Below are 22,245 nucleotides of genomic sequence, written 5' to 3' on the forward strand. Positions count from 1 at the left end.
GGCTCTGCACGCGCCGCGGCCGCCGCCCGCCCGCTGCCCGCACGTAGGCGCCGCTTAAAGGGGCGACGCGAGCGCGGAGCGCCGCCCGCGTCTGCCGAGGGGCGGGAGCGGCGGGCGTCGGCGCGCGGGCCCGACGGGAGGGGCCGGTGCCCTTTTAAGGCGCGGGCCGCCGGTGCCGGCGGTTTTATTTACATGGGGGCTCGCGGCTGTCACGTGACCGAAGGAGCCGCGGCACCGGGCGGGGGCTGAGAACGGCGGGAAGCGCGGGGCCATGGCGGGCGGCGGCGACGACGGTGTGCGGGGCGGGGGAGGAGGGAGGCGGTGGGGGCTCGGGGTGCGGCGGGGGCCGGGCGGGCCGAGGGGCACCGGGAGCCACGGGGGGCGGAGGGGCCGGCCCGCGGTCTCCGGTAGCTCTCCCGGGCGGGGGGGTGCGCCGCGTCCCCGGGCCGTGCGGGGCTGACGGCCGCCCGCAGGCTCCTGGGTGGAGCTGCGTTGCGACCCCGCGCCCTTCTCGTGCCACGCCGACGTGGAGCGGATGCTGCTGGACGCGCAGCTGGAGCCGGACGGCGCCGACGGGTGGTGAGTCCCGGAGCGTCTCCGCACCGCGCCCTGCCGTGCGGTGCACCGACGCGGGGCTGTTCTCAGGGCGCTGCCGGCGCGCGGCTCCCCGGCCCGGGACGAGGAAAGCGCCGCGAAGGTGAGCGAGCGGCTCCCGCCCCCCCCGGGCCGCCCGCAGACCCCACCGGGACGGGAGGAAGCGCCGAAGTCCCGCCCGGAGCCGTCCGCGCCGCGGGACGCCCCGCAGGACGCCGAGCGGACCGAGCGCCGTCCGCCCGCAGCGCTCAGCCGGAGCTGCGCCCGCTGCCCCGAGCACCGCTGTGCGAAGTGAGCCGCCCGCCCCCCCGCGTCCCCCCGCCAGCCCCTCGCCCCGGCCCTAACCCCGCTCCCCGCAGGGATCACCTCCCCTTCGCGTGTCCCACCCCGCCGGTGCGGTGGGCGCTGCGGGACGGCGCGGTGCTGAGGAAGAAGCGGCTCTTCGGCTCCGAGCTGCTGCTGCTCGTCATCCCCCCGCTGCTGCTCAGCCACGCGCTGACCCTGGGGCTGGGGTGAGTGACTGCGGGGCTCCTGCGGGGCCGCCGTGCTCGGCGTTCGTAGCGAGCTGCCCCCGCGCAGACCGACGCCGCCTCTCTGCCCTCCAGGATCTACATCGGGAAGCGGCTGGCGGCCTCCTCGGCAAACCCGCTGTGAGCGCCGGGCCCGGCGAGGAGCGGCCTCCGTTCCGCTCTGCGCGGTCAGCCCGGTGCTCGGTGCGGCGCCGTCTCCCCCCGTCCCTTCCTCGCCCCACCGGAGCCCACCGCCGCTGGCGGCTCCCGCTCCGCCCTCCACCCCCCCCCTCGCGTCTCGCCGGGCTCCTCGTTATCACGGTGGACTGTAGGTACGGCCCTGAACCCGCGGGGCCGCGTGGAAATAAAGAGCGGAACCGCGTGCGGTCAGCACCGGCGGTGGACCCGCAGTGTGGAGCTGTGCCCGCCGCCCTGCCCAGGGCGAGCGCTGAGCGTCCGACCGACCGACCGATACCGCCGCACGGACGGCTGCTGCGGGGCTCCTTTATTGGGCGGTGCGGTGCGGCTGGGAAGCCGGAGAGATGCGGGAGCGAACACCGCACAACGCGCTGCGCTGCCCGCATGCGCTCACAGCCCGGACGAATCCCGTGCGGGGCTCGGGCCGGGAGCAGCTGCGGGATGGAGGCACTGGGGGAGGGGGGAGCAGGAGCGGGGAAAGGGCTCAGGGCAGGCGCGGACCGCTGTCACACTGCGCCGGCAGTGAGGGCGACGGTCCTGTCGGCCACGGGGGGCCGCAGCGCCGGGCGGGCGGGGGGCTGCGATCCGGAGCGCTGCAGTGCGGGGGGCAGCGGGCGGTGACGGCCGACGCTCGCGGAACGGCGGTGCTCCGGAGCGCTCGGGAGTCCGCGGCTGTGCAGCAGCTGAGGGGGCGGGAGAGGGGGGGTTGTCCGGGAGCCGCTCGAGCTGCTGCCCGCCGTTCCCGTCCTGGGTTCAGAGCTGGGACAGCCGTTTAGACTTCGGGGGCGGAGGCGGAGGCGACTTCAGCCCTTTGCTCCCATCTGCGAGCGACGGCAGCGCCTGCAGACAGACGGACAGTTACAGACGGACGGCTCCGCGGGCGGGGGCAGCGGGGCCGGGCGGTACCTTTCCCCCGTTGGCAGCATCGCTCCCCTCCAGGAAGGTCTCGTACACCGCGGGGCTGATCCTGCGCGGCAGCGGGGGGGCTTTGCTGGCGCTCTTCACGCGGCCGCAGAACCCGGTGGGGGACAGCACTGCGCGAAGGGGTCGGGTCGGGTGGGGCAGCGCAACCCGCGCGGGGCTGGGAGGTGCGGGGGGTGCGGGGCTGGGGGTCTGCCGGTACCTGCGGGGCCGGGCTGAGCGCCCGCCGAGTCGCGGCTCTGGGGCGGCTGCTTCCCATCGGGGCTGCCCGGGCCGCTCTCACTCACGCTGCAGGAGCGTCTCCGCCTGTCGTCCTGGAGCAGAGAAAAGGCGTCAGCTTCCGGGGCGGCTCAGCCGGGCTGCAGGTCCCAGAAGCGATGCGGGTCGCGATGCTCTCCAGCTCCGGGCTTTGTGACCCCGGAGCCCCAGCGCCGTTCTTCACCATCGGCCGGCGACGGCGAGCGGCCGTGCGGGTGGCATCACCGCATCACCTTTGGCTCCGGCAGCTCCGAGGCGGACTGGCGCGGCTCCGGCCGGCGGTAGGAGTAGAACGTGCTGGAGCGGTTCTCCCTGCGCTCGTCCTCGGCGCTCCGTGGGTTGGGCTTCGGGATCGGGGATGCCTCCATGCTGCAGAGCAACTGCGACTGGTGAGGGGTGGGGAGCTGAGCTGTGCCAGGCAGAGCCCACGGCAAAGCTCAGCGGGGACCCGCAGAACAGGTGTGAGTGGTTCAGGTGAGCGCAGTGCCGGCTGCACTGGGTGTCTCTGCTCCGTGTCCTCCCACTGGACGGGGCCGCCGTGACGGATGGCAGAATGGATGCAGAAGCGGGGCTTGGTGCAAAACACCAGAGTGGGAAACAGAGGGCATCGGAATGGGGCGGGTGGGAGGGGACTGCACAGGGCGCAGGGGAACGAGTGGCTCCTGGGGGTGGGGATGAGTGGTGCCTCCCTTGCTGCACTCGCCTGTCTCTGGCGTGGCTCAGCCGCTCCCAGTCTGGTGCCCAGGTCACAGACCGGGGTCGTCCACTCCGCCGGTCCTCGAAGGAGATCTGGGAGCACAGGGGGAGAAGCAGCCAGGAAAGGTGAAGGCATCGAGTGCCCCTCTGCTCCCCTCTGCTCAGTCAGCAGTGCCTCCCTGCGTGTCCTGGCCATGTGCCACCACCCCACAGCAGGGTCAAGCAGGGTCAAGCTGAGCTCCCCCACGCACACTGCCCTGCCCCGCTCCCCACCCAGCACTCACCATCTCACGCACCCCATACTGGCTCTCCACCTTGGCCCGCAGCTGCACGAAGCACTGCTCCATGCGCTCGTGGAAGGGCCGCAGATCCTCCGTCACCTTCTGTCCGTGGATCCGGATTCCCTCTGACAGCAGTGGGATCTGCAGGAGGAGGGGATGGAGCTGCCCGGGCTCCCCTTGGGCTGCAGGGGTGAGGGGCTCCCCACGGGGCTGTGCACAGTACCTGCCAGGCAATCAGGTCCTTCAGCCTCTCGATGTTGCCCCGGTCCTCGGGGTGCTCCTCCAGGTACGGCTCCTGGAAGAAAGCCTGCAGCGAGCTGCTCAGCACCTGATGGCTGACCCCTGTGGGTCAGGCAGGGAAAGGAGCTGTGCCCCTCAGTCTGCTCCCCGTGCTCAGTCCCAGCCCTGGTGCAGCGCTTCCTCACCGTCTCGTACTTGGCGAAGCCGCCCATGACGGCGGGGTCCACGATGCCATTGAGCAGCATGGAGAGCGGGTTGATGGGCAGGCCGGGGTCGTTCTGGTGCCGGTTGATCTCACTCAGAATCTTCTCATTTGTTTTCATCATGGTCTCTATGGCGTTCTCCAGGGGGGAGATGGTGGTCTGTGCCAGGGGAAGGAGGTCAGCGGCTGCTCGGCAAAGAACACTGTCCCTTCTGCTTGGGGCCAGTGGGTGATTTCTCCCCATCCCCGGTGCCCAGGACCCCTACGGAGCCCCTCGAACCCATGAGTTGTGTGCTTGGAGCTGAGTTGGGGCCCAAGGGGATGTATCGAAGGTCAGTGCCTTGCACGAGGGACCACAGCCTCACGCAGCTGTGTGACAGCAGCAGTGCAGAGCTTGTGGGAAGCCAAGTAAATGTCACTGCACTGCAGGAGCAGCTGTGCAGCAGCAGCACGCGTGGTCCAGGCACAGGCACGTGTGGCAGCGCTGCTGTACATTGCTCTGCAGCACAACTGTCACCAGAGCAGTGATGACCCGTCTCCTGCACTGCTGCAGCACCCAGAGCCTCAGCGATGTCCAACCCCCCCCTCTGACTGCGGTGTGGGACCCCCACACGGAGCTGCTGGGTGGGCAGGGGCAGCGCAGAGCCGGGTACCAGCAGAGCCCCCTCCCCTCCCACCCTCTCCTCACCGTGGTGGTGGAGGTCACTGCAAACCAGCGCAGGATGCCGGGCAGTGGGTAGGCTGTCACGAAGGTGGTCCGCTCGATCCACATGTTCTGCAGGCAGGACACAATCAGTCCCACAGCTCCCATCACCGCAGCGTCCCACCTCCCCTGCCTGTGGGCATGGCAGTGCTGCCTTTCCCCCCCAGCGCCCAGACGAGTCTCTCTGCATTGCCCTCCTCTGGACACCCGGTGCTCCACAGGACCCTGCAGCTCTGCCCACCCCGGGGTCCCCATCAGCACTCACTGCAAATTCATTGTCTGGATCCTTCGGGCCTTTCTTGAAGGGCCGTGAGTAGCTGAACTTCTGGACGTGATTGGCTTTGTAGAAACTGCAGGAGAGAAGGGGCAGAGGATGGGCTGCATGCAGAGGAGACGCAGCCCCACACCGAGCAGCGCCCAGCGCCGCAGGCACGCACTTGGTGATCTGCTCCGGGATGCTGCGGTCCCTGAGCCGGATCCTGGACTCCTCCACCGGCTGCACAGTGAAGCACTGTATGTCTGCGGGAGTGAAGGAGCCTCGGGCGCACACCGCGGGGCCGTGGCTGTGCGGGACCCACGGGCTCAGGGAACCCCCCCGGCCCTGCCCGTCCCCACGCCGCAAGGATACACTGCCCCGGGGACTCCGTGATGTCGGGGCCGGGCGGGGACGTAGTCTGCAGCTTCTCGGCGTTGGGGAAGGGGCTGAGCAGCTGCATCTCGAAGTCCTCCCGGCGCTCGTACTCTTTGCCGCGGTAGATGAAGACTTTGTTCTGCGGGAGGAAGGGGCGGCGCTGCGAGCCCTGCGCCGAGCTCTGCGTGCCGCGGGGGTCGTGGCAGACTGAGGTGCCAACCGAAGGGGAACCCCTTCTTGGAAAGGCCTTCCCCGAGCCCAACAACAGAAAGGTAGATGGATTAACGGGCAGCGAGCTGTGGGGCGCTGAAGAGCAGTTCCAGGAGATTCCCAAATGCATTCATAGCCCAGTCAGCACAAGCACATCCCTGCAGCTCCTACAGGGCATCCATCCGGCTCTGCACCCCAAGCGGGACGTGGTGCAGCCACGGAGCAGTGCAGCTGCAGCCGTGCACTGCAGGTAGAGCACAGCCCAGTGCTCAGGGCCAGGAGGCCTGCAGACACCACATCCCTGTGTGCAGGAACAACACCTGGGCTCCTCTCCATCATTTTTTATAGCGAATCACCAGTTTCCGGGTTTTCCTTCCATAAGTGCTGCACCCAGAGGCACGCTGGGCTGCTCCCTACCAGCTCCCCATCGCCCCATCCCTCAGGGCTGCCCCATCCTGCATGCTGTCCAGCCTCCACCAGTTCTCCCCACTGGGGCTGGAGCACTCAGACCACGGGGACCAGGCAAGGAGGAAGGACAGCCCTGGGGCTCCTCTCACAGGAGATGCCCTGAGATGGTCACAGCTGCTGGGCAGAGCTGCGCAGGGTGCAGCACAGCAGCACAGGAGCAGCGTGGGCTGCAGGCAGCAGCAAGAGCCTCTCACCCTCAGGAAGGTGGGGAAGCCTTGCCCATAGTAGCCGACGGCGAAGTAGTCTGGGCTGGGACGCAGCACCTTCAGGATCTTCTCATAGAATTTGGCTTCTCGCTGCTGCAGGGGGAGGTGACACGCTGGAAAGGGCAGGAGCCACGCAGCCCCCGCTCTGCCCCATGGCTCACACTGCACTGTGCAGTGCCTTCAGCCCCCACTCTGCCCCACTACGCAGCCCAGACCGGCTGGCACTCACCAGGATCTCGCTCAGCATCTCATAGTCAAAGATCTCACTCTCGTACTGCTCTGCCAGCTCCTTGCAGATATGGATGGCCTCCTCCCACATCTGCACAGTGCAGGGTGAGCAGGGCAGGAAGGGGCTTGGGCACCTCCAAGGGGGCCCTGCCCCTCCTGCAGGGCTCCTGCAGCCTCACTCCTGTGCGAGCAGCAGGACGGGCCCCTGGAGGGCTGCAGCAGGGTTCATTGCCTGCTGTCTGCAACCACGCAGCCCCTGCCAGGCCTCCACAGCCCAGCCCTCTCTGGGGTGTCCAAGCTCCCCGCATCTCCCCAGAAGTAGGGGCAGAACAGGCAACTGGGAATTGTTGTGGCTGCAGGGATGAACTGCTCTGCACAGGATCACAGCACCCTGCCCGGCACAGAGCAACTCTGCCCCCATCATGGCAACGGGGATGGTGAGCGGTGCCAAGGTGGGGGCTCGGAGCGGAAGGCAGAGGTGGGGGAGCTGGGTCCTACGGTCTGCGCTGCACGGGGCTGTGCTCACCTTGCCTTGATCAAAGTAGTTGATGATCTGGTTGTACAGAGCCTCCTTCAGCTGGCGCTGGGTGTGCAGGCTGGGGCTGTGCAGGCCCTGCATGGGTGCTGTGTTTGCCTCGTCGGACCACTGTGTGGGGCAGCGGGAATGCCGTGCGTCACACTGAGCCACGGGGGGCGCTGTGCCCCCCCCCTCCTCCGCCGTGCCTCACCTTGAGGAGCCGTGCGTGCAGCAGCAGCGTGTAGGCACCCTCTGTGTAGTTCTCATAGCTGATGTGCAGGTCCTTCAGCTTGTACAGGTACCTGGGGGGCAGGGCAGGGTTTGCTGGATGTGGTGCTGGGGGGGCTCTGGCACCGCGCCCCCTGCCCGCTCCCCCATCCCCGCCCCACGCAGGGTCACAGCAGGTGGGGTGGGAGCAGCTCAGGGCTGGGGACCCTCCTGAATGATGCTGGCACCTTCCCATGCTGGGCCGGGACCGCAGCACGGTCTGGGTGTGCTGACGGCGCGGGGGCCTTGATGAGGCAGCGCTCACCTGATGTACATGGCCTGGCGGTCGATCTCCTTGTAGAAGTTCTGGGGAGGAGCAAGCATTGAGGCAGCCCCAGGAAAGGGCTTCTACTGCAGCCCCCACCATCCCCCAGCCTGAGTCCTGCTGCCACCACGGCACACGGGGCTGCTGGGCAGCTGCGTGGTGATGCTGCAGGCCCCGCAGATGGGGGATGTGGTGCAGGCACTCACCAGGAGGTTGACGGTGCAGCTCATGCTGTAGGTTTTGTTCTCATCGTTCATCACCGCCCGGTAGTCGAGGAGCCGCTCCAGCAGCCCCGTCACCAACGCCACGAAGCTCTCCCCAGGCTGGGACAGCTCGGGGTGCGCCTGGCAGCAGCTGAGCAGACTGTGGAGCAGAGGGAGCGCGGCTGCACGCCGGGCTCCACGCCGACCCCACTCAGCTGCCCTGAGGTGTGGGACCCCGATCGCCCCAGCCAAGGACAGAAAGCGGCACCAGGCCAGCAGTGAGAGCAGACCCTGTGCTGCTCTCCAGCAGGCGTGAGGCACAGACCAGGCAGTGATGGGCAGCGCGGCGCTCCCTGAGCACAGCCCCTCCTGTCAGACCCCCCTCTGGAGCTGCGCTCTGGGCCAAAGCACAGCAGGGAGGAGGAGGATGGCCGAGATTCGGCTCTGTGGGGGCAGGGCACAAAGCAGGGGTGATGCCCAGAGGAAGGGAACGGTGTTGCGCTGCACGCTCACATGCTTTCAAAAAGCTGCTTGTACTGCTCGTCGCCCCGGCCGCCCTCCACCTCGCTGTCTAGCTTGCGCAGGATCTCATCCTCAAACTGCAAAGAGATGCACGTGAGCACAGCTGAGGATGTGCGGAGCTCGGCCCCAAGGCTGCACGGCCACAGATCCATGGGACACTGGGCAACAGGCGCTGCAGGAAGGCTGATGGCAGCCCCAGCAGCAGCCTGGGCTCTGCTCCTGCAGACCTTCCTCCCCCGTCACGTGGACACTCCCATTCCCCTGCTCAGACACAGCCCCCATTGCTCCCCAGCTCCCCGTTCTGCTTTTGCTGCATTGCCATCTCCCAGCAGCCCAGATGACCGATGTGGCTTCTGCAGGAAGGGCTGCGTCCTGCAGCCCAGGCAGCCCAGGAATCACTGGGCTGTGCTCTGTGCCTCTTAAAGCCACCCTTGCCTGCCCAGGACCCTCCCACTTCCCAGCTGATGCTCAGCCTTGAGATCCACGGGGTTTGTGCTCTAGGTGTACCAGATGGGCCACAAAGCCTGGCAGGTCCTGCAATGTGTGCAGCACAGGATATGGGGGCTCTGGGCCACGTCTGATGCCCCTCAGTTCCGCACTGAGTCCCCTGGGTCTGCACACCCCCCGAGTGATGCACAGCATCTCCCCAGGCCTGGGCTGCATGGAATGGTGTGGAGATGCCACCCACAAAGCTCTTGGGTCCTCTGAACTGCAGTGTCCAGTGTGGACAAGGGGCAAAGATCCAGCAGCAGCTGGGCTCTGAGAGATCCCAGCCCTTCTCCCAGGGACACCGCATAGGGTGGAAAAGTCTTTTGCACAAGGAAAGCTCACAGCAGCTTGGCAAGAGTGGCAATGCAGGAAGCTTGTACAGAGCTCTCCCCTACCACTGTGCTGTTGTGTTCAGCCAGTGCTGGGACCTGCTCAGTGTGTGCAGCCTGCTGGTCCCTGGGAAACGCTGGGCATTGCTCCGAGACTCCCTCCTACTCCACGGCCCCAGCAGATCACCATCCCTCATCACTGTCCCTCATCTCCGTCCCTCACCCCTCTCACTTGTTCCCATCCCTCCCTGCTGCATCCCCACACCCCAGGAGTGCAGGGGGAGTGGGGGGGAAGAGGGCAAGCAGTGCCTCCCCCCACACGATAGGGGTGGTCACCCCATGACAGGCAAAACCCTCACCTCCACCGCCCTCCCCAGCCCAGTGCTGCTGCTCACCCTGCTGAAGCTGGCGGTCAGCTGGTACTCGCAGAGCATCATGTCAAAGAAGATGGGGATGGTGGACTTGCGCAGCTCCAGCTCCGGCACAAGGGTCATCTCCAGGATGGGGCCCACCATGCCTGGGATGAACTCGATCTTGTGGTGGCCTGAGGACGACAGGGAAGGCTGGGGCACACAGGAACAGCCAGCAATGCGTGCAAGAGGCTGAGGAGTGGTGGCAGCAGAGCTCTGCAAGCCCTGTGCAGCTTCAGCAGGGCTTCCCCAGTCCATGCCCAGCGCTGCATGCTGGGCACAGGGGAGCCTGCAGCTGGAAGAGCAAGCTCAGCACCATGGGCTGGCACATCCAGCAGCATCTCACAGGGTGCACACCCACATGATGCACACTCACATGGTGCACACTCACAAGGTGCACACTCACAGGATGCACACTCATATGGTGCACACTCGCAGGGTGCACACTCACAAGGTGCACACTCACAGGATGCACACTCATATGGTGCACACTCGCAGGGTGCACACTCACAAGGTGCACACTCACAGGATGCAGCATCTCACAGGTTGCACACTCACAGGGTGCACACTCACATGGTGCACACTCACAGGGTGCACACTCACATGGTTCACACTCACAGGATGCACACTCACAGGATGCACACTCACATGGTGCACACTCACAGGTTGCACACTCACAGGATGCACACTCACATGGTTCACACTCACAGGATGCACACTCACAGGTTGCACACTCACAGGATGCACACTCACATGGTTCACACTCACAGGTTGCACACTCACAGGATGCACACTCACAGGGTGCACACTCACAGGATGCACACTCACATGGTGCACACCCACATGGTGCACACTCACATGGTTCACACTCACATGGTGCATACTCACATGGTGCACACTCACAGGATGCACACTCACATGGTGCACACTCACAGGATTCACACTCACAGGATACACACTCACATGGTGCACACCCACATGGTGCACACACCACAGACTCCCATGCCCCACACCAGTAATCTCTCAGTCCCCAGCACCCGTTCTGGGGCCGATGCTGATGGACACCAGGCTGCAGGCACTCTCCAAGCCTCCTCCTTGCTGGTAACACCACAGCTCACCTAGGTTGTACCACATGTCCCGGATGGCTGCTCCAATCTTGGCTCTCATGTCCCCATACCTGCCAGGACGGTGTCAGTTCAGCATCACTCCATGGGCACAGGCCATGGCACAGCTTCCAGGCCAGGAGCCCCAGCAGAGCACATTCCAGAATCCCCATCTGCAAGCACAGCTGGGGCTGGGGCCGGGGCCCTGACCTGAGAGGGGAGAGCCACTCACTTGGCCAGGATGGCGGTGCGCTTGGCCTGCGAGAAGTTCTCCAGCTGCAGGGAGTCCTGGGTGAGGAAAGCCACGGCCAGGTGGAAATAGTTGTTCCAAAGCTGCGGTGAGAAGAGAGGGACAAACGGCAGGCAGAGCAACACAGCGTCTGGCGCATCCCTGCCACCCTGTCAGGGCCGGGTCGGTGTCCCCTCACCTGCAGTTCGAAGCTGCTGCTGCTCAGGAACTTCTCTGTCAGGGTGGTGGCAAACTGGTTGATGGCACGCAGGAACTCCCTGCAGGGTTGGTGTGGGTGCTGAGCAGAGGGCACAGCCAGCCCACGGCCCACAGCCCACAGCAGAGGGGGAGCGAGGCTGGCAGCCCCCGTCACGGCGAGGTGAGGGTTGGGGCGCTGGGGTCGGAGCTCACAGCGCGCTCCTGCTCACAGCCCCACGGCCCCTCATCCCTCGGCCCTCATGGTGCAGCCCAGCACGGGGCCAGGCATCCCAGGCTGCGGCCCCAGACCCCTCTGTGGGTCCCTCCCAGCTCGGGGCTCCTCACCGGTTCTGCACCATGTTCATCACCATCCAGTCGGGGGGGTACACCGTCTTGCCAATGAGGTCCTTGAAGAGGATGAAAGTCTCCATGAGGAAGTCCTGTGAGGAGGAGACGTGAGGGGCTGGGGCACAGCCGCAGAGCCGTCCTGATGCAGTGCTGCACTGAGCACCAGGGCTGGGAGCACCCAGGGGCGCAGGGGGTGCCGGCAGCGGGGTGGTGACACCAGGGCCGGGCTCTCCCTGCACGGCAGGCACTCACCATCAGCTCGGGCCGGGAGGGGAAGGCCTGGATGTAGGAGTGGTAATGGTCTGCGTCCATCTGGCTCAGGATGGCGGCCATGCACGCCACGTAGTGACTCTGGCAGAGAGCAGCTGGGTCAGGGGCTGCAGGGCTGGCACCAGGAGGGCCGTGTACCTCCTCCCCCTCCCAAGGCTCTGCTGCCCTGGTAGCCCTGCCTGCTTCCCAGCTCTGCCTGTGCTCTGCTCCTTCTCTGCTTCTGGGGTGGGACAGAGCTGAGACCCAGAGCTGGGACAGAGCTGAGACCCACCGCACTGCAGCAGGGGACATGGACAGAAGCACAACGCTTTTGCTAGCATAAACCTGTGGATTTTAAGATCATGTAAGTAATATGTGGCTGTAAGTGCATCATGGAAGTGACTCACAGTGAGGAGGCCAGTGTATCCAGGCTGCCTTTAATAAGAGTCCCAGTTTGAGCCATCAGCTCCAGCTCTGCCCTGTGTGCCTGTGGCTCTGAACCAGGCGCAGCGCGCTGCCAGGACTCCCTTCTGCACAGCAGGAGCAGCCATGCTAATCTCAGGTCTGCATTGTTCGTGGGATGGGAGAGGAGCAGCTGGCAGAGCAGGGACCACCTGCTGCTCGCCCCTCTCTTTCATCTCCCCTTTAGCCTGTTAGTGCAGCCCATTATTGATGATGCTTCTAACATAAAATCTGAGTCTGCAGCAGACTTTGAAGTGCTTTGAATATTAACTTGTTAAGAGGAAGCTTTGGTGACAGGACAAAGCTCTTGGAAACTCCCCGATGGGCATCTGAAGCCTGAGAGCTGCAGGGTCGGCGCTCCTGGCCCCTGAAGATGGGCTCTGCTCAGCCTCAGGTCTGAGCTCGGGGTATTTGGCTGCAGACCAGGAGAGCAGCACGCTCACAGGGGGAACACAAAGCAGCTCAGGTGCCAGGATGTGCCTCTGTGTGGGAGCCAGGCAAGGCCTGGGCTGCCTGTGGGCACATCGGTGCTACGGGCAGCCCTGGGAAAGGAGCAGCTGGAGCTGGGGATGGAGGCAGCTCGGCAGGCACCCTGTGAGAAGCAGATGAATGACGACCCCATGAATGCCAGTCCTGCTATCATCAGTGTGGAGCTGCAGACCTGAAGCTGAAGGACAGCACACGGCACGGCCACAGCAGCTGCACGTGGAGCTGCAGAGGCAGAGCTGGGGATGAGCTCTGCTCGACGTGCACGGCCATCATCCCAGCAAGGCCTGCTCCAGAGTAAGCACTCATTGGTGAAGCAGGGGTTGCCACAAATCCACCCACATCCCTGAGCACCCACATGAGCAGTGGCACAGCGTGTGCCGGGCTGTGCGACTCGCTGTGCACTGGGGAGCAGCAGCAGTTCACACCTTCATAGAGGTCTGGGGGGAATTTCTCATGCACCCAACAGTGTGGATGTTACCCACCACCAGCACGGGGAGAAGGGCGGCCCAAGCCAGCACAGCCGCCTGGCAGCAAGGAGGAAGAGCAGGAGGAAAGTTCTCTGCAAGGCAGAACGTGCCGGGGATGTGATGAGATCAGCTCAGCCACCTGAAAGCAGCTGTTCTGGTGGCAGCTGGAATTAGATCCAGGTGAACTCCCTGCACGGCCTGCTACACCTTGTTCAGGGGAAGCTGCATTTACATTTAAATTACATTACTGGTGAGCCACAGCCGGGTGCTGCTGCACGTACAGATATTCAGCTGGCAGATGGCGTATGTGCGGGGAACCGACCCAGCAGCCGCCCGGCACAGCACACGGCACGTCCACCCTTGCAGCAGCCCACAGATCCTCCGCTGCTCACAGACAGAAAGGACTCAGCTCCCAAATACTCCTCAGCAGCACCCGGAGCCGCCGCTCAGCCCAGCGGCCGCAGACTGGGCAGCATCGGAGCAGGAGAGGGTTTGTGGTGGCCGCGGGACGCCGAGCTCCTTTTGGCCGCTCCGTGACGGCGCTTTCCCACCTCCTGCTCCCCTCCGCCCTGCTCGGTGCAAACACCCGCTGCTCCCGGTCGGGGCAGGCCGAGAGGTTGGAAGTAACGGGGCAACACAGCAAAGTCCGGCGGCGCGACCTGGGGGAGCCGCACGGGGACGGGACCGAGGACGCGCCCGGTGCGCGCTGCCCGCACCCGGGTTGGGAAGACGGCCGTGCGTCCCCGCGTGCTGCGCGGACGGTGTCCAGTGCGGGTCCGGCGGGGTTCCCCGCATCTTCCAGCCCCGCCGCTAACAGCGGGCGGGCACGTCGCCGCCCCGCCCCTCCGGCTCCTCCTCCCGGTACCGGCGAGCCCGCGCGGCTCCGCCCCGGCCGTGCTCCGCGCACACCGCCCTGCACCGCCGCCGCCGAGCGCCAGGTACGGGGCTGGAGCGGGGAGCCCGGGGATGGGCGGCCGGGCCGGGATCGGGCTCAGCCCCGCGGGGATCGGCCCCGCAGCGCGTGGGGGCCGGGGCGGTGCGGGGAATCCCTGGGCCGGAGCGTTACGGGAATCGCAGGGCCGGGACCGGGACCCAGGGGCGGCGCGGGATGCGCGGTGCTCGGAGGGGCGCGGGGCCGGGATGCCCGGAAAGGAGCTGCGGTGCTCGGGCGGCGTTTCCCGATTCTCCCCGAGGCAGCGGCGCGATGCTCGGCGCCGAGCAGCCCCGGGTGTCATTGGGGTCAGGGACCCCCGGGGCTCCTCTGCTCCGCCGCCCCGCCGGAGCTCCCCGGGAAGTGCGGGGGGCGCGGGGCCACCGGGCGGGGGTCTCCGGGGGGCGCACGGCCACGCCGGAGGCAGTAGAGTGTGCTTGGGGGAGGCGATTCCGCGGCGCTGGGATTCGCCGCGTGAGAAGCGCCGGAGCCCCCCGGGTTCTGCCCCGCGCCGCAGCCCCTCCTCGCTGCCGCCCGGAGCGCGGGGCACCGCCGCTGGCAGAACGGCCCCGGGGGGCACACGGGCAGGGAGGGCTCCGGCAGCGCCCGCCTCGCTGCTGCCCCTCGTTAGCAGACACGTCCGTCAGCGGAGCCGGGCTGTGTTTGACACGCGCACACGCGATGCCGGGGCTGTCACTTCGGGTACCGCACGCCGCGCTGACGCGGGGACGGCCGCCGGCGCCGGAGGGAGGGATGCAGCCCACGTTGCTCCCGGCGCCGTGCGCTCAGCTCAAGGCCTTCGCGCGAGCAGCCGGGAGGGGTGAGACGTGAGGGCACCGCGCTCCGGGGCTGCTCGGCTCCTCCCTCCGGCGGCGCGGGCTGCAGCCCCTCGCAGGGCCGCGGGGGTCAGCAGGAGGCTCTGCGCGGAGCCGTCGTTTCGGTCAGAGCGCGGGCGGGTGCGCAGGGCGATGGCTGAGAGCCGGCCGTGCAGCTGCGCCCGCGCGGGGCTGGTGAGTGGCTGCGCGCTCGTGGCGGGGCAGAGAGCGGTGTGTCAGCCCGCGGTGCTCAGCTCTGCTGGCCTGCAGGGATGCGCCCTCCCGGACGCTGGGAGTGCCGGCTGCGAGCTGTGCGCTGCCTGCATCCCTCTGAGCCCGGCAGGCGGCTCCAGGCAGCGGTGGGCACAGCCTGGTGGTCCCGCTCAGCTCCTGGTGGGGGTCGTGTCTGCAGCACTCTGAATCCATCCAGTGCATGCGGAGCAGCAGAACAGGTTTAAACACGGGAACTCCTTTAGACAGAGGTCATCGTCTTGACGAATTACAATTATTATAATTGCTTAATAGTATGGTAGTGCTCAGAGGCCACAAATAATGAGTGGGTTCATTTCCATCTGCAGTAACAATGCTTCAGTCGTAACCGGTGCTTCTGGACGGTGTGTGGCTCGTGTGCTTATAGCTGTGATCCAAATCATCCTGGCTGTATTGTGGGTGGGGAAACCGAGGCACGTGGCGCAGAAAGACACTCACTAATTCCCAAATTCCCCTGGCAGCGAGTGTTGTCTAAGGCACATAAAGATAAAGGGGGGGGGGGGTTCCTGCTGGATGGCAATGGGAATCCACTTAAAGGCAGGAATTTGTATTCTGAGACAACGTTCTCCTCACCGGTGATGGGAGCTGCAGCCGCAGCAGCCTCAGCTCCCACTGCCCGCACAGCAGTGGCTGCTCTTGGGGCTGCAGTGCGTGAGTGGCATTGGCACGGGGCTCTGCTCCACGCAGGGCTGTGTGCTCAGAGCTGCAATGGGGCCGTGCAGCCCCCCGGGGGGCTGAGCCCCCCTGGACAGGCACACACAAAGCACAGCATCGTGACCATCTGCCTGCGAATGCGGGACGGCAGAACCTTTCCAGCTCCTTCCAGAAATGCGCTCTGCAGGCAGCTTGAGGCTGTCTGAAAACATCCTGGTGTGGAGAGGAGCTGCGGGGCTCCCCAGCCTGCAGGCTGCTGCTGCTGCTGTGGCTCTGGATGCAGCCCCATCCCGGCTCTGTGAGGGGCAGCGCATCCCTCCGTGGAAGCTGTGAGATGCCTCGCGATGCACTGAGCCTCCTGGCCATGTCCTGTTTCATTTGTCCTGTAATTACTTCAGGCAGAGCCAGCCCAGCCTGCAGGATCTCCGGCCAGGTCTCACGTCAGGTGATTCCCCACATCCCTGTACCTGCGGGGCCGTGTCTGGGACTGGAGGAACATCCTATTGCCCACACCATGTGCTGGGAAGGCAGCAGCCACGCCATCCCTTGTTCTTCATACCCCCAGGAGGGGCGGCCGAGCAGTGCTGCAGCAATGCTCTCATTAAGCACAGCCTTGGGATGGGAAGCCACCTCCTCCCCTCTCCCTGCTCCACACGCACCGTCCGTGCGCTCTGTGCTCCTCCGTGCTCCTCTGGGCAGCTCATTGCCTCCACACCTCTCATCTGAAATGGTGACAGCCGCGCTCCTCTGCACTGCAAAGAGGTGGTGGTGAAGGCAGTCCCAGCGAGGGCAGCGGCGCTGCTGCCATGACGGCTGCGTTGGCCTTGGAGACAGAACGACTCGGCCTCCGTGGGCCCCTAAAAACCTCCTGCAAAGGCTTCGTATGTTGCTGCACTCCAAGCCACAGCGAGTCCCCGTCCAACTGCATCCACGCACGTGAGGTTGAAAGAAAGGATGTGATGCTGCGGTGACATGAGGTTCTGGGAGGACGTCGTTGCCTCTTCCCTGGTCGCTGGGCTCCCATCTCAGGGCTGCAGGACCCTGCAGTCGGCACTGGGGCACAGGGAGCACCTGCCTTCTCCTGGCCCCGGGGCTGGGAGTGTGACTCATTTTCCTGCAGGGCCCTTCAGCCAGTGACCTAAATAAAGATGGATGCACGCAGATCACTCGGCTCATGCGAGCTGCCACTTCCACCAGGCACCTGCAGCCAAAAAGGGGCCGCTGTGCTGGTGGGGCTCCTCCACAGCGCCCGCGTGGCGTCGGCTGTGAGTGTGCACGGCTCCGTCGCGGCCATCCTCAGACTGACAAGGTTTGGGTTGGGCCACGGAGGTGCAGGAGCAGCGTGAGACGGTGCTGTGAACGCTGCAGGTATGGGGTAATGGGAGCGACGGGTGCTGCTGGGACCTGGGAGCCGTCGCCATGGAGGGGTGCGCGCCCTCGCCGTGAGAGCACAGAGGGCTGGGATGTGGCACACGGGGCTCTGTGCTGAGGGGGAGCAGAGCTGCTCGAGAGAAGGCACGGCACTGGCCCAGGCACAGATAGGGGAGATCAAGTGGCCGTGATGAGGAGCCCGCAGGAAACCAGGAGGTCTGCACGCCTTCAAAGATGGGGTGATGGAAGGGCCTCCAAGAGCAGCTGTGAGGGCAGGGCACGTGCTGGCTTCGTGCTGGCACTGCCTCTGTGAAGAGCCGCGTGCTGCCATTGCTGAGCAACGCGCCGTCATCCACCCCTGAGTGCCGTGGATGCTCCGAGCAGCGACGCACCGATCCTCCTGGAGCCGAGTTGGGATGAAGTCCTGCTGCTGACTGCGCTGTGCACCTGGCTGCTGCCCGGCCGTGGGCTGTGAGCACACAGCTCACCCCGCTGCCTCCCAGTGCCGCAGCACCTCGCGCCGTGCTGAGCTCAGGGGCAGCAAAGGCTCCGTCCCAGGAGGAGCCATCGCACCCCGTAGTAGGGGCGGGTAATTAGCTACCCTCCTCTGCAGCTCCAGAAGTAGATGATTTCCTCTCTCATAAATCTAATCTCCTGGCTTCCTGCGTCTTGAGGAGAAGATTTATGTGTCTGCTCTGGTTTTCCTTCTTCCACAGACGTCGCCAGGAAGAGGAGGTGGAGGATGGGTGCAGAAGGGCCCCCAGCAGGGCAGGCAGGGTGTCCTGTCCTTGGCGACCTGCCCGAGGAGCCTGGAGCTGGGACCCACAGTGTGCCGGGCAGGGTGGCACCGGGCAGCGGGGGTCCACGGTGTGCCAGGCAGTGTGACTGCAGCGTCACAGTTCAGTGGTGGTGGCGGTGGCCAGGAGATGGGGACCCCACCCCCAGTGCCTCCATGGCTCCAGGTGCCGATCAGCCCACGGCACCCATCCCCACTGCCCCGAGCAGCCAGCGCAGCCCACGCTGAGGTGCTCCTGTCATTTACTGCATTATGGTGGCGTCATCTGGTTTTGTCCGTAAATCACTTGATATGATCTACTGCTTGTAATTGAACAAGAGGAGGAAAACACTCAGACCTTAAATAATTGTCAGGAGAGCATCCATCACCACCTGAATCTTGTCCAAGTCGCTCCGGCACCGAACGGCCTCACCTTTCAGGAAGGCCCTTCCCCATCTGGAGGTTCTGACCTCTGCCTCTCAGGCACTGTTCTGTTGCACTGATCTGTGGGGCTGCAGAGCAGAGCCGCTTCCCACCGCTGAACTGCTCTCCTGCAGCGCTCTTTCCTCGATGCCCACACGACACCACATTTGTCATTCTCATTCCTTATCCTTCCCTCAGTCTCCGCATCATCCAAATTCTGCCAGTGCGGGCTTTTCCTCTTTGAGGTCACTGACTCCAGCATCACCGTGGGGCTCGATGCCCCTGTGGGGGACCTGGCCAGCAGCACGGCCGTTTGGTGCTGGGTGCTGGATGGTTATGTCTTGAGACACGCTGGTTGGCCTGGCTTTAATCCATTTAACGCGTGGCACATCGCTTTCATATCTTTCCTGTTTCTCCATGAAAATGTCAAATGCCTTACAGAGATCTAAGGAGGCTTTTACCTCCGTTGACCAAACCGGGAATCTCATCAAAACAGACAGCAAATGGGTTTGATGAGCCGTGTTTCCCAGTGCAGGCTGGCACTGCTGGTGTGCGCCGCCGTCCTTCAGCCGTCATCCATCAGGCTCTGAGCTGCTGCCCTCGGTGCTGCTGTGCTGCTGGTCCCCGCGCCCCTCCGCCTCCAGCGCATCGTCCCACAGCTCTCCTGAGGTCTGGATGCCACCATCACAGAATCACAGAATCACCCGGGTTGGAAGGGACCTCAAGGATCACGCAGTTCCAACCCCCTGCCCAGCAGGGCCACCAAACATCCACATTCACATCAGGTTGCCCAGGACCCCGTCCAACCTGGCCTTGAACACGGCCAAGGACGGGGCATCCACAACCTCCCTGGGCAGCCCGTTCCAGGCCCTAACCGCTCTCCTTGGGAAGAACTTCCCCCTAACATCCAACCTCAATCTTCCCTCCCTCAAGTTGGATCCATTTCCCCTCGTCCTGCTGTTGTCAGCCCTTCTGAAGAGTTGACTCCCCTCCTGGCTGTAGGTTCCCTTCAGCTATCGATAGGCTGCACTGAGGTCACCCCGCAGCTTCTCTTCTCCAGGCTGAACGAGCCCAACTCCCTCAGCCTGTCCTCATAGGGGAGGTGCTCCAGCCCCCTGCTCATCTCAGTCGCCCTCCTCTGGACCCTTTCCAAAATCTCAATGTCTTAATGTCATCATCACACCCGGGTCTGGGAGAGAAGGCCCTGTGGCACTGAGGCTTCCCTGCTGGGTTGCTCTGCTCCAGGAGTGGCTGCTCCACGTTTGTGCACGTCGGGCTGGTCGGACAAGCAGGCAGGGTGGGCAGAGCCAGCCTGCCCTCCTCAGCACGGCTCTGCTGGCACAGCCGGGCACAGGGACTCCCAGCCCCTTGTGCGCCGTGCCTGCAGCGCAAGGACAGAAGCAGAGCGCTGGGATGGCTCCGTCCTCTCTGCCTCCTGCTGCGGCCTCGGGCACCGTGCAGCCCGAGGGTTTGACACCAGTGTCTGTGTGTGCTGGGCACGGGGTCGGGGCGATGGGGTGAGCAGCCCCCACGCTCGCTCTGGAGCAGGGACTGTTGGAGGGCTGCAGGCACGGGGCGCCTGAGGACAGCTCAGCCACCGTGCGGCTCTCATGCTTCAGCTGCCCCCTCCCGTCTGCCCATTGCCGTGGTCCTGGCCATCCTCCTGCAGAAAGGAACAGCTGGAACAGCTGCGGCCCTGGGCTCGGCCCTGAAGGGGCTGATGTGGTTTTAGGACCCCAGAAAGGCTTCACCGTGTTGTTCAGCAAGGAGCAGAGCCGTCTGTGCCTTGTTCTGGGGAGGGTGATGTTAACAAGGGACACTTCTACTCCTGTGACCTCAGTCTGGGAGCTCAGGCCTTGCATAGGGTGCCTCGGTGCAGGAGCTGTGGGCACAGGAAGGCGGGTTGGATACGGTGCATCGGCGTGCGTGAGCCTGAGCACCACCTCCCTGCAAACATGCTGGAAGAGAGCAGCTGGAGAGCCCCGATGTGCTGAGCGCTGGGTGCCTGTGCTTCCTGCACAGCCTCTCCCAGTGGCCTTTTCTGCGCATCCAAAATGTCCCTGGAGCTGTGCTTCCAGCTGGATCTGTCAGCAGAGATGTTTCCTTCGTATTCAGCTCTGGTACAGGGGGTGAGTGAGATGCAGCAGCCGCTTGGTCGCGTGGTCCTGGTTCAGCCCCCATCAGGGTTCGTTATTAGCAGTGGGAGATGCAGGAGTGCCAGAAGCAGTGCCTGGGCACAGCACTAAACCTGGCCGCACCGTAATGCATATGCAGAAGGACGAGCGGGAGGGTCCAAGCTTTTGGTGTCTGACAGCCTCAGAACTGTTCTCCAAATGCAGTCAGCGCATGTATAATTTATTGGCTTTCTCTTTGTCCTTGTGCCGTGCCTCAGATCTCCAGCGGTGCTCGGTTCGGAGGCGCAGGGCGCCTCGGCACAGCGCTGCTGACTGACAGCACCGCGTCGGCTGCGTGGGCAGTGGAGCGCGCTGGGGCTGCTCTGTGGTTTTGCAGGGCCATGAGTGCCCACGGCGCTCTCACCCCGGGAGGTCCTGGCAGCCTCCTGGCACTCCGTCCTCTGGGGGCGCCCCCCGGCTGTGCTGGAGCCGGCCCACGTGCAGGAGGTGGGCGCAGCACAGGGATGTGCCACGAGTCCATGCAGGAGATGCACCAGCACGGCTGTCGCTGGACACCACTCCCACACCGTGGGGCTGCAGCGGGTCCTGTGGTCCCGGTGGGTCTGATCCATCTCAGCTGCCCAGACCAGGGCTGAGCATGGGTCCACTCCTCCCTGCCAAGCGCCAGCCTCATGCAGCAGTGATCCCACTCCCCAGCTCAGCCTGTCCATACCAACAGCTGCCCCATCACCTCCTGCCTCACAAACACCTCCGGTGCTGGCACAGCTGGGAGGCAGCGATGCATGGAGCAGCGTCCTGACAGCACTGGGCGAGGGGCAGCAGAGACGGGCGCAGTGTGTGGCACCTGCACTGCTTTGGCACAGCTGGGTGCTCCCTGAGCTCCTGCTGGGTGCCAGGACAGGCGTGGAAGCCGGCACCATCAGCTCATGACCGGCGCACGGGGACTCCGGGCCTCAGTGCTGAGACAGCTGCTCTGTTACAGTGAGAACCAGGCACGGCGGTGCAGGACGGCAGGAGGGCGAGCAAAGCAACCGTCCCTGCAGGCCTCTGTGGGGCTGAGGGCTCTGCTGGCTGCGGCGAGTGGGTGCCAGGAGCAGAATGCAGGCACTGCATGGTGCCACGGGGCTCTGCGTGCTGCTGTGTGCCCCAACAGGGCAACGGGCCGGGCAGTGGTGGGTAATTAGTATGGGCAGGAGAGCCGGATGGGCACGGGGGCTCAGCGCTGGTGCGGGGCTCGGAAGGGGCTGCGTCCTCTCTGCTCGGGGAGGGGAGCCACGCATATCTGTGTGCCAGTGATGGCAGGATAGCGATGCAGTCCGCCCGTCCCCACGTCTGAGCTCCCCGTGCCCCAGGGCTGTGCCCGTCCCGTCCTGCTGCGCTCCCCGCGCCATCCGAACACGAGGTACCGAATCCCAGCAAGGCAGAGCTATTTTTAACGGCTGCTTCTGCTTGATTTGAGCTGTGAACTTGTAACGTGTTTATGCTAAAGGGGTTTCTTTTTTTCCCTTCTCCCTTTGTGCTGAGGAGGCAGTGCCAGAGATCAAAGCTTGTCTCTTTGCGTTTGGTGATGGCCGCGCGGGATGGAGGGTGGGAGGGTGCACGGGGGCCGGGAGCTCCGCGGGGCAGCGGGAGACATCCCGGGCCGCAGGAACGGCGGGCGCAGGGCCGGGTCAGCCGCCTCTTTCTGTCCCCGCAGGTCAGGGAGCCGGGAGCCATGCACGGGGCCAGACGGCGTCCGGAGCTCCTCGGAGCTCAGCGCAGAGAGCTCTGAGCGCAGCGGACGTCGGCGGGACCATGGGCTGCCAGCGCGGAGGCACGATGCGGGGCGGGGCGCTCGGGCCGCCCGCGTGCCGGGGGCCGTAGGTGCGGGAGGTGGGCAGCATGCCCTGCAGCCCCGCGCCCGCCTCCTGCGCGGCATCCCCTCTGCGCGGCGGTGCGGGATGAGGCCGCCCGCCGCCCCGGGCAGCTCCGGGGACGGG

General features: G+C 65.2%; 2 protein-coding genes across 2 annotated transcripts in view; one reads left to right on the plus strand and one right to left on the minus strand.

Annotated features, from left to right (window-relative positions):
• The first annotated feature begins 35 nt into the window (after positions 1-35).
• On the plus strand, positions 36-1,510 carry LOC128071997 (BCL2/adenovirus E1B 19 kDa protein-interacting protein 3-like). The gene is made up of 5 exons (XM_052665307.1): positions 36-293; positions 474-579; positions 646-885; positions 954-1,106; positions 1,200-1,510. The coding sequence occupies exons 1-5, from the start codon at positions 272-274 to the stop codon at positions 1,246-1,248; spliced, it is 570 nt and encodes a 189-aa protein (XP_052521267.1). The 5' UTR covers positions 36-271; the 3' UTR covers positions 1,249-1,510.
• Positions 1,511-1,590: 80 nt separating this feature from the next.
• LOC128071999 (dedicator of cytokinesis protein 2-like) overlaps positions 1,591-22,245 on the minus strand; it is a 55,376-nt gene continuing 34,721 nt past the window's right edge. Inside the window, 25 exon segments of the mRNA XM_052665310.1 lie at positions 1,591-2,141; positions 2,208-2,335; positions 2,425-2,528; positions 2,714-3,158; positions 3,161-3,269; positions 3,461-3,598; positions 3,681-3,764; positions 3,883-4,059; positions 4,588-4,674; positions 4,868-4,952; positions 5,040-5,121; positions 5,231-5,372; positions 6,106-6,210; positions 6,347-6,436; positions 6,872-6,991; positions 7,074-7,164; positions 7,395-7,435; positions 7,601-7,757; positions 8,111-8,196; positions 9,333-9,481; positions 10,466-10,524; positions 10,683-10,783; positions 10,879-10,957; positions 11,223-11,317; positions 11,478-11,576. Coding sequence (XP_052521270.1) covers positions 2,055-2,141; positions 2,208-2,335; positions 2,425-2,528; positions 2,714-3,158; positions 3,161-3,269; positions 3,461-3,598; positions 3,681-3,764; positions 3,883-4,059; positions 4,588-4,674; positions 4,868-4,952; positions 5,040-5,121; positions 5,231-5,372; positions 6,106-6,210; positions 6,347-6,436; positions 6,872-6,991; positions 7,074-7,164; positions 7,395-7,435; positions 7,601-7,757; positions 8,111-8,196; positions 9,333-9,481; positions 10,466-10,524; positions 10,683-10,783; positions 10,879-10,957; positions 11,223-11,317; positions 11,478-11,576 — 2,940 coding nt within the window. The 3' untranslated portion in view covers positions 1,591-2,054.

Source organism: Tympanuchus pallidicinctus, unplaced genomic scaffold, assembly GCF_026119805.1.
Source record: "Tympanuchus pallidicinctus isolate F22 unplaced genomic scaffold, pur_lepc_1.0 scaffold64, whole genome shotgun sequence".
NCBI classification, from domain to species: domain Eukaryota; kingdom Metazoa; phylum Chordata; class Aves; order Galliformes; family Phasianidae; genus Tympanuchus; species Tympanuchus pallidicinctus.

Excerpts from the sequence above, each read along its gene's own strand:
- LOC128071997 (XM_052665307.1), top strand. The coding sequence starts at position 272 with ATGGCGGGCGGCGGCGACGACG. Across the intron at positions 580-645 it reads CCGGACGGCGCCGACGGGTG|GGCGCTGCCGGCGCGCGGCT; the intron begins GTGAGTCCCGGA and ends GGCTGTTCTCAG. Across the intron at positions 886-953 it reads CCCGAGCACCGCTGTGCGAA|GGATCACCTCCCCTTCGCGT; the intron begins GTGAGCCGCCCG and ends CGCTCCCCGCAG.